This window comes from Pteropus alecto, unplaced genomic scaffold (assembly GCF_000325575.1).
Source record: "Pteropus alecto unplaced genomic scaffold, ASM32557v1 scaffold3, whole genome shotgun sequence".
In the NCBI taxonomy this organism is placed as follows: Eukaryota; Metazoa; Chordata; class Mammalia; order Chiroptera; family Pteropodidae; genus Pteropus; species Pteropus alecto.
Window position 1 is genome coordinate 7119754 of NW_006442484.1, and position 11118 is coordinate 7130871.

At 41.7% G+C, this 11118-nt stretch overlaps 1 protein-coding gene across 1 annotated transcript in view; it reads left to right on the plus strand.

Annotated features, from left to right (window-relative positions):
* Window positions 1-11118, plus strand: part of SCTR (secretin receptor) — a 79046-nt gene that overhangs the window by 50011 nt on the left and 17917 nt on the right. The window contains exons 5-7 of the mRNA XM_025039559.1: window positions 6408-6505; window positions 7413-7545; window positions 9771-9924. Of these exons, the coding sequence (XP_024895327.1) occupies window positions 6408-6505; window positions 7413-7545; window positions 9771-9924 (385 nt within the window). The remainder of the gene's footprint in view (window positions 1-6407; window positions 6506-7412; window positions 7546-9770; window positions 9925-11118) is intronic.

Sequence of the window (11118 nt, forward strand, 5' to 3'; positions counted from 1 at the left end):
GGGAAGGAAGGAAGGAAGGAAGGAAGGAAGGAAGGAAGGAAGGAAGGAAGGAAGGAAGGAAGGAAGGAAGGAAGGAAGAAAATAATGGAAGCAGGCTTCAGAGAGGTATCTGCACCTCTGCTATCATTGCAGTAGTACTAGTAATAGCCAAGACACAGCAATGATCTAGGTGTCAATTGATAGATGAATGGATAAAGAAATGGTGTTATATATATACAATGGAATATTAGCCACAAAAAAGAAAGAAATCCTGACGTTTGCAATAACATGGATGGACCTTAAGGGCATTGTGCTCAGTGAAGTAAGTCAGGCAAGAGTAAGGCTAATACTGCATGAACTCACTTGTAGGTGGAATCTTAAAAAACAAACAACAAAAAACCATCAAACTCATAGTAAAAGAGGTCAGATTCATGGTTACCAGAGGCAGAATTGGATGAAGGTAGTCAAAAGGCACAAAATTTCAGTTTTAAGATATATGAGTGCTAGGAATGTAACATACAATGTGATGACTAATACTTAACATGTATTAAAGTTGCTAAGACAGTAAATCGTAAGAGTTCTCATCACAATGAAAAAAAACATGTTTTGGGGTATCTATATGAGATGATGAGTGTTAACTTACTGTGGTATCATTTCATAATATATATAAGTCAAGTGATTATATTATACACCTTAAACTTACACAGTGATGTATGCCAATTATATCTCAATAAAACGGGTGGAAAAAATCAAGGGGAAATAAAAAAAACAAGTAGCAGAAGAAGGATTCAAACCAAGTGTAGCTACAAAAAGAGCCAGTGTTCTCCCTCTACCTCCTGCTGCTGCCCATGAAGTTGGGTGCACCTTGGAGATGCACTTTTCTAAAGCAGTTCCATAAGTTGAATATTCCCAGTGGGAATATGATGGACAAGCTGCCTCTCCCTTAGAGGATAGGGTGGGGTCATGTTAGAGAAGCCTGGAGGGGAAAGCAGCAGAATTAAGGGAGAAAAGATGAAGCTAGGAAGCAGACCACACCCACTTCTGAATTTTTCTAAGACTCCTCTCTCTATACCAATCGGTCTCGTTCTTTATGAAGGAGTCTTATTGGAGGATCAATATGGAAGATGGAGTTTCTTCCCAGGGCTTGCTCTCCAATTGGGGAAAACACATGAGGTCTTCAGCGCTGTCCAGAGTGGGATAATTTCATAACGAGACTCAACAAGAATTGACCAATGGGTACACATGGTCTTGGAGGGCTGGTGGGTGGGCTCTGACCTCTGCAGGATACCATCTCTATCATTGACTTACATGAAGACAGGGGGCTCACCTATATCACATTTGTAAAATTCATAAAATTAAGAGAGAGCATTCTTTTTTTCCCCATCTTTATTGAAATATAATAATTAGTTGCTTGTACTTACATTGTACAATTCAATGAGTTTTTTCAATTATAGTTGGCGGATAATAATATACCAGTTTCAGCTGTACAGTATAGTGATCAGAGAACCACATAACTCGCAAAGTGATCACCCCACTAAATCTAGTACCCCTCTTTCCCCTTACATATTTATTACAACATTATTAACCACCTTTTCCATGCTACACTCTACATCTCCATGTCTACTCTGCAACTATTTATTTGTACCTCTTAATCCCTTTGCTTTTTTTTTGTCCCCCAACCCCCCTCCCATCTAGTATCCCTCTAAATATTCTCTATGAATTTATTTCCGCTTTGTTACTGTTGTTGTTGATTTTGTTCTTTAGATTCCACAAGTACGAGTTTTTTCAATTATAGTTGGCGGATAATAATATACCAGTTTCAGCTGTACAGTATAGTGATCAGAGAACCACATAACTCGCAAAGTGATCACCCCACTAAATCTAGTACCCCTTTTTCCCCTTACATATTTATTACAACATTATTAACCACCTTTCCCATGCTACATTCTACATCTAAGGGGGAGCATTCTTATGATGGGCGGCAGGATAGAGATTCAAAAGGATGCTTTGGGCTGCAAATAACAGAAATTTCCAAGTAGCTTAATAAGCAAATGTGGCTCAGGGACCTAGAAGTGCAGAAAACAGTGTCAGGACTCTGATGAAGCAACACTGCAAGGCTGCCAAGGACCAGGTTCTTTTTGTTTCTCCTCCTGCTATCCTGATGGCTTCTTCCCAAGGCTCTGTTGTAAGATGACAGTCACTGTCGACTATAGCCACAGACTGCCCTATGGCTGCTTGCCCAGGAGGACGGACAGCCTGACTTCTTATAGCTCTTTCCTAAGAGCAAGAAAGCTTCTTTACCTCAACACCCAGCAAGCCAGCCTGTCTAAACATCTCATTGGCCCAAAGTGACTTGAGCCTGCCCACTATTGGATCATCTTCCGCAGAGGGCTGAGGTACATGATTGGCTTACGCCAGTGGTTCTCAAACTTTTTAGCTTTGGGACACTTTTATACTTTTAAAAATTATTGAGGACTCCGAAGAGTTTTGTGTGTGGGGGTGAATTACATCTATCAAAACCACACGTGAGAACTTTTGACTTAGACTAATCAGCTGGGAAAAAAATGAGCCCAAGGCCCTTACTGTGATATTCATGGCAGGGTCAAAACTATAAAATCCTGAAACAAGGAGCTGAAACTTAACTAAAATAAATGCAAAATTTGGACTTAACTCAGAAAATTAATTGTCCAAAAACAGTGGAAAGGAGACCTATTCTGGCTTCAGCTCACATTAAAAAAAAAAATTAAGTCCCTAAGATTAGAAGAATTTCAGACCATATGACTCAATGATCCCTAAGTGCTAGTCCACAAACAGCCACAAATTTTGTCTTTTATTCTGAGATTTGAATTATTCTATTTCTTATAATTGAAATGTCTTTTTTTTTCTTTTAATCAAATGATCCGTCCTCCTGGGCAAATGATTTTTTTTCTTTTAATCAAGTGAATTTGTTGGTTTTCTTTCAACTTCCTTACTTAGCACACACCGCTCTATTATTGACAAATGCCAATAGTAAACTCAGATTAGCAGAAAGACTAGGCCAAGACGCCACTTAAGTAAATAAAATAGGGTTTGCTTACCTAGAGCAGAAGTTGTTCCTTGTGCTAAATCTAACCCACTGTCTACTTTTGCAAATAAAGTTTTATTTAAACACAGCCATGCCCATTTATGCTACAAGGGCAGAATGAAGTAGTTACCAAAGAGATGGTATGGCATCCAAAGCCTAAAATATTTACCATCTCTCTCTTTATGGAAAAAGTCTGGTGACCCCGATCTAGAAGTTACAGAAGGAATGTGGCCCAGTCAGTAACGTAGCAGATAGGTAACTTGATTCAGGACAGACAGCAGTGAGGATTCAGGACCCCAAGTTCTCTGGAGGGTGGTACACAGTTGCAGATGTCAAATGCTGGGGCACTGAGGTTGCATCAGGCCTCCTGGGAACAGAGTTCTTTCTGGATCATACCTTAAAGGCACAAAGCAGGACCAGGTCTGCATGAGGGTCACCTGGCAATGACCCCAGCCATAGGACAGTACAGAATATTCAGCCTGACAACTCCATACTTGTCACCTGTACCTCCTCATGCTGCCATAGGTTGGCCCAAACTGCTCTTGAAACGGCGGCTGCAAAACCAGGCACCCCCAGGAGTGAGGCCAGCACCCCCAGCTATGGAGCTTATGCTGAACACGGCAAGATTTTAAGTTGATATATTTGTCCTCCAATTTTTTTTTTTTTTTGGGTCAATTTTTGACATTTCACTGCTTTTGATGCCCTCAAGTCTAGGAACCATTAATCTAATGCCACCTACTGCCCTTTTGGCTCTCCTTCTTGTCCCTGTAAGGTGGTTCCTGGCTTCTGGGATTGTAATCACATTAGCGGGGAAGCTCAATATCACAGAGCAGCCATCCTGTCGAAAGTCACCTCTTGCTATCAGAAAATTTTTGGTCAGTCTGAATCAAATCTCCTTTGCGGTAACTTCTTCCCACTGGAGATCACACACTAGGTCTTTCTTTCTTTTACATGTCAAACATTCTACGTTTGTTTCTCTCTGTGCGTGTGTGTGTGTGTGTGTGTGTGTTTTTTCCTCCAGGAGTGATGTACCCAGTTTCCCATGCACTCATCAGATGACACAATCACCCTCTTCCAGAAATACTCTGGTCGATAAATGTGCCTCTTAAAATAACATGCCTGGAACTGGACAAAATACTCCAAACATCCCAACATGCCCAGCTGCTCCACAGCACTCCATTTATGTAACTGAGAAAAGGCCTAATTTTTCTAGCAGCTACCCTATACTTCATACTTCATACCATAATCTCACACAGCAATTCCATACCACTGACTCATGTTGATGGGTGGAGGTTGGGCGTGGAAGGTGGAGGTGGGGGAAAAATTAACATACAATGAGTGTCTTCTAAGTACCAGGCTTTGTCTAGATACCCTACCTGATACCTTATTTGTTCTTCCAACAAGCCTGCAAGGTAGATATTATCCCCATTTTGCAGATGAGGAATCTGAGGCTCAGAGAAGTTAAGTAATTTGCCCAAGGTCACACAGCTGGTGAGTAACAGTCCTGGGTTTGGAACTCTTATCTTTTGGCTCTGAAGCCTGTGTTCTTTTTCTGTGGTACATTTCCTTAAAACTATAAAGCTTTGGCTATTCTAACCTCAAGTCATTTTCATATGAACAGCTGTCATTCAGGTCTCCCCAGTACTATTCCTGTGCCTGTTTTCTTTTTAAATTAATTACTCTTTTCTTCTGGTTATAAAGTAGTAGCTACCCACTGTAGAAAAATTAAAAGTGTAGAAAAAATGCAAATGAAAATAACTCTATCCATAAACTTATCATCCAAAGTTAACCAGTGTTAACATCTAACACATCTCTTTACAATCTTATTTCTATGCATGTATGAGACTGAACCACATAAAATGGCCTATATTCAATCATTTTTGATCCACAAAAAAGGGAGATTTCATTTATTCAACCTAACTTTTTTTTTTAACATATATTGGGAATCACACTGTACATGTAAAATTTGTATTCTGCCTTTTCACTTAATATTACATCTTAACATGCCCTGAAATCTTCTAAAATTCTTGGTAGTGGCATTTTAATGGTGGCATAACATTAAAATAATTTGGATTTTAAATAATTGAATTAATGATTCTTCTGTTGTTGGACATTTGAGTGTTTTTCATCACAATAGTTCTGTGATAAACATCTTCATATGTAAATATGCTTTTATATATATCTGATTATTTCTTAGAATTAATTCCTAGAGGTAGAAGGGAGGTTGAAAGGAACGCCTGTTTCAAAGGCTCTTGATATATGTTACTTTCCAGAGAGTTTGAACCAATTTTCACACACACTATACCTTTACCTGTGTAGAATATTATTAGTTTCAAATATTTGTTAATTTGGTTGTTAAAAAATGGTGCAGCATTATTGTTTTAATTTTCATATCCTTGATTCTTTTTGAATGTTTTACAATTTATTCTTTGAACCTAAATGCAGGTCTTTACATTTGTCTCTGTATGTCACATTATTTTATTCCACTGAGATCTTTTTGAATCAAAGATGAGCCAGTAATGTGAAGTGACTGCTGAACAAGTAAATGCCTGCTTGGCCGCATTGACAGGAGTGCAGTGTGTAGATCAGGAGAGGTGATGGTCTCTCTCTACTTCTTCCTAGTCAGAGGATACACACGGAGCTTTTCAGCTATCCAGTTCTGAGTGTCTTACTTAAGGACTTTGACAAACTGGAGTGCATTCATTGAGTGAAATGGCGAAGGATTGTGGAAAGAGATTAAAGACACAGGGAACGGTTAGTGCTCGGAAGATAAGTGAGCAACGGATGGGCAGAATAGCTGTATTAAAAAATGACCGGCCCCTCTGTAAGAACTTCATAACTTTTCTGTAAGCCTAAAACTATTTTAAAATGGAAAGTTTATTTTTAAAATAAAGACAGGCCTTAGATATAAGACAAATTCAGTTTAAGTGGTTCCAGAAATAAAAAGGACCAAACATGTAAATTAAAAGGTAATAAAAAAAAATTAAAAAAAAATAAAGATAATAGATTTTAGCTTCACATGAGAAAAAATTTTGTCATATTTTGCACTGCTGTATACTGAATGAATTCCTTGAAAAGCAATGAGCACCTTGTCCCTGGTGGTATTCAAACAACAGCTTAAATTCAAGGTGATGTAAGAGGCCTTATATATAGGACAGAAGTTTGAATTGGCATCAGATAATCCCTGAAATCTTTTCCAAAGCCAAGATGTTACAAGTCTATGAACTGATGTCTCTGGGGTATGAACAGCATAGCAGCCCAAGTTCAAGGGATTCGAATAGCCTGAAGCAAGTACACTCTGAGGCAGAAAAGGGCAGAGTCAGCCAGGTGGGCAGGTGGGGCTGACACATGCCTCTTTCTGCAGCACAAGTACCTGCTGAAGCTGAAGGTCATGTACACCGTGGGCTATAGCTCCTCCCTGGTGATGCTCCTGGTTGCCCTCAGCATCCTCTGTGCTTTCCGGTGAGAACACGCTTCCAGCTCTTCTTCTCCTCGGGCTTCCCAGTACACAGACTTTACGTAACTGCTCGGGCCAGAAGAGGAAGGTCTGGGTGGGCCACTTTGTTATTCCTTGATCTAAAGCTTACCTGAGACAAAAGTTTCTTCATTCCTTTATTCATTCAACACCTATGAGCGTTACTAAGAACTTACTGCACCAGTTGCTTTACATGTGTTATTTCTAATTTCACACAATGCTATGAGATAGGTACAATTTTCTCCATTTTACAGGTGTATTAGCCAGATTCTTGGTTGTAAGAAACATAAATCCACCTTAAAATGGCTTAAGAAAAAAAAAAAAGGTGACGTAATTCACCTAATTAACAAGTTCAGGGGCATCTGGCATTAGGCATTGCTGGATCTAGGTGCTCAAAGGTATCAGTAGAACTAGGTCTGTCTTCCTCCATTTCTCCACTATGCATTGGCTTCATCCTCAGGTAAGCTTTCTGCAGAGGAGGCAGAGACAGCCACCAGCAGCTGCAGGGGTACATTCTCTTTTCTCCCTCTAGTCTGTGTTTTTTCTGTGCTGCTTGCCCCCTCATTCTGGTTGCCTGCCTCCGGCACCCCACACTCCTTCTAAACAATTCTGGGAGCTGGAGATGGTAGTAGGTCAGGGCAGAATATAATGTTGCCCCTATGACCCCAGCTTTTTCCTTTTTTTTAATTACATCATACACTGTAGACTGGGCTTCTAGGGGCCTATATTCTTCTTTAGATTCTACTAACAGAGAGCTATAGAGAGGTGTGTCATCTGGAAAGAGCTGATGACCAGAGCCTGGGTTGCCCCTGTACTTTGGGGGAGGGGCGAGCCTGGCTGAGCCCTAGCCTCTCCCAGCTCAGGCCCCTTTGGCCCTGCTTTCTCTCCTTCCAGGAGGCTGCACTGCACCCGAAACTACATCCACATGCACCTGTTTGTGTCCTTCATCCTGCGTGCCCTATCCAACTTCATCAAGGATGCTGTGCTCTTCTCCTCAGACGATGTCATCCACTGCAGTGCTCACAGGGTAACATGCCTGCATGTCCCAGGGTGAGGGTAGGCCTGTCTGTCTTCCTTGGCCTAACTTTGGAGGGGGTATCCTTCCCTGCTGAGGCTGCGTGTAATACCTAGGTTAAAGGGGCCAGCACGGGGGCTGGGCCAGAAGGTTCAGTGAGAGTCTCATGTGCTCACATGCACAGTCTGAGTCATGTATGAGATCAATTTGTTGGGAAGCCATGGGGGCTGCTGCTCAACTCCCAGTGTTCCAGAGTGGTTTGCCACTCTGGGATTTAGATACATAGCAAGATTCCTCTTTTCCCTGCTCCTGCCAAGTCTCAGCTGTATAGACAGATAGCCAAATCTAGAGAGGGTTGGGGTAGGTTGTAGAAGGAAAAGAGTGGGCATGTACCTGTATACCTACACACACAGCTCTTCAGTAAAACAGTCATGTTTTGTTAAATCTAACCATCTTACTCCTTCTGAATGCTCAAACAAATCTTAATTCATTGTAATAACACTCTGTGTCCGTTGGGAATCCTTTTTGGTGCATACCACAGAAAACTGTGCATCAGTGGCTTAAACAGATGGGGCTGGTTTCCCACATAAGCAGTCCACAGATGGGCTATCCAGAGGTGACACAGTAGCTCCACGATGTCATGAAGGACACAGTCGTCTTTCCTCTTTCTGCCCTGCCATTTTTGATCCCATGCTTTAAACCACACATTTACAATATGGCTGTTGCAATCCCAGGCCTCACATCCACATTCCAAACAAGAAGAAGTAAAGTCAGAGCTTTAACTTTTTCTCTCTTTGGGAGACTTTGCCTTTTCATTTGGGAAAGAACACCCTCCCCCAAGACTTCTATCTACCTCTCACTGGCTAGAAATGGGTCATGTGACCATACCTAACTGCAAAGGAAGCTGGGAGATTGAGTTTCTTACTATCAGAGTCTCCAAAGCAGAGGCAGGTGAAGGAGAAGGGGATTGGAAATTGAGTTTGGTTCAATCTGCCTGCCACTTTCTACCACTCAAATCTGTGATTTCTTATAGATCTATTAAGTTTGTATTATTTATAGCTTTTTGCTTGTGCGTGCATGTGCACATGTGTGAGTGTGTGTGTGTGTGTGTGTGTGTGTCAGTTTGTATTATTTATAGCTTTTTGCTTGTGCATGCATGTGCACATGTGTGTGTGTGTGTGTGTGTGTGTATGTTTTCTGACTGGAACTGAAAGGTCCCTAAAGTAGGGCCTATGATTCTCAGGGAGATCTCCAGGAGATAGTCAGGAGACTGAAATTCAGGCTCCACCCCATCACTGAGTCAGGAGTGGAGAAGTCCAGCAGTGTCCAGCAAGGAACTTTCTCGGATTCTGTTAACATCAGACTTATGAGCCAACCATGGATCATGCGTGGAATCAGAGTCTCTGGGAGGCCTTAGAGTCAGAACAACAGCTGGCCAAAAGAGCAGTAGTGGGTTCTCCTCCTCTGTGGACATGACTGCATAGCAGTCCATGAAGCAGCCCTTAGGCCATCCCAGGAGCTATCCTCTCCCCAAGGGACAGTTCAACGAGAAGAAAAGAGATCCTCATGGTGCAAGTATGGGAGCTGTGCTGGCATAGAAGCCCCACAATCCTACAGTCATCCATAGCTTTCAGGGATCCCTACAAGGGACATGCCTGTTATAAGAGTCACTTCATCAGGCAAGGCCAACACTATAGCATCTCCATCGGGTATTCAGAGGTCTCCAGTTCAGATACAGTGTACCAGTCAGGGACCATTTTTATTATAATCAGTGTTCCCTCCTAACATAGTTGGTATGTCCCTTCTTAATCTGTTTCCAGGGACACTGAGCTTGGAAAGGATTTTAACCCTTTGCTCAGATATTCCTTTTCCTCCCTAGGCCTCAATTTCTTAATCTGAAAAATGAGGGAGTTGGGAGTTGAGCAGTATCTGACACAATTTTATAACTGGCAGCCAGTTCCAGAATTTGAATGCAGTTCTTGTTTCTGCAATGTCTAAGAAGCCCCATTAGCCATCTTGACCGAGTCTGCTGGATTGTGGACTTCCACTCTCTAGAGAACTCTGTGAGCCTAGTCTTCTGAGAGTGGAAGGCCATAGGGATAGCCATGAGTCCCAGAGCCTTACTCTGTGGCCTATCCCTTGAACCCTAACACATCCTATCATTTCCTTTGGGGCTGGCCACCAGAGGGAAGCCTACAGTCATCCATCCTGGGGCTCATCTGACTCTCTTTGTCCAGGTGGGCTGTAAGCTGGTCATGGTCTTCTTCCAGTACTGCATCATGGCCAACTACGCCTGGCTCCTGGTGGAAGGCCTCTACCTTCACACACTCCTTGTCATCTCCTTCTTCTCAGAAAGGAAGTGCCTTCAGAGATGTGTTGCCCTCGGATGGGGTATGTTTCTCCACGGGTGTAGCGGCTGAGTGGTACGTGGGAAAGGTATCAGAAAGATTTAGTTTCTAGTTCCAGCTTCACACTTAAAGTTAGTTAACTTGTATAATCTTAGATAAGTTACTTGATATTTAACCATCTTGCCTTAGTTTATTTATCTTTCAACTGGGAAATAATAACTAAAATTTAACCCCAATTTCTGGTATTCAAAGCCTTTTACAATTCAATACCACCCAACATTCATTGCCTCATCTTCCTTAGACATTCTTTTTGTACGTCCTCATTTTCTTCTTCCTTTCTATATTAGTTAAGGTGCTCTTGACTGTAGGCATCAGAAAATCTGGCTTAGATAGGCTTTAAACATAAAAGAAATTAATTGGCTCATATAACTGAAAAGTCCAGGGATCACCAACTTCAAACGAGGCTGAATCCAGCAGCTCAATGTTTCTTTCTGTATTTTTACTTTGCTTTCTGTTGATGCTCCCAATGTAACTGCCAGCAGCTTCTGGACTACTGGCTTCCTTGTCACATCTAATGAGAAAAAGAGGCTATGTCTCAGCATTCCCAGGAAATATTCGGACATTCACTCTGATTAGGCCAGCTTAAGTCTCATACACCAATCACAGATGTCTGAGGGAATGGAATATACCAGTTGGCTTAAGCCACTCAAATCATATGGCTTTCCAAAGGAAATCAGGATTCAGTTTCTAGGAAGGAGGGGAACTGGTAGTAGAACAGCCAACTACAGGCCACATTACATCTCTTTCCCCTTTCCTTTCTGGTCAATGAGAATGATAACAACTCTCATTTCTTGAGCACTTACTATGTGCCAGATATTGAGCTCAGCACTTTACATGCATTATTTAATCATCACAACCTTCAGAACCCCTTCAGAGAAACCTTGGCTGAGAGACATGACATAATAACTCAACTCGCACTGTGAATAAGGACAGATCCATGATTCAAACTAAAGCCTCTTTCTAAAGCCCCTTAACTCCTATTTTGCTATATACATTTATCCATCTGTCTGTCTGTCCATCTATCCATCAGTTGTTCATTTGATAAACATATGTAAGTCACCCACTGGATTCTGGACAAAGAGCCAGATTCCTGGGGGTGACTCACAGGCTTACAGGGATGGTCATGTGTACCAGCCATTAGCTTCATTTGCTTTCTTCTTGGTGCTTTTAATTAAGA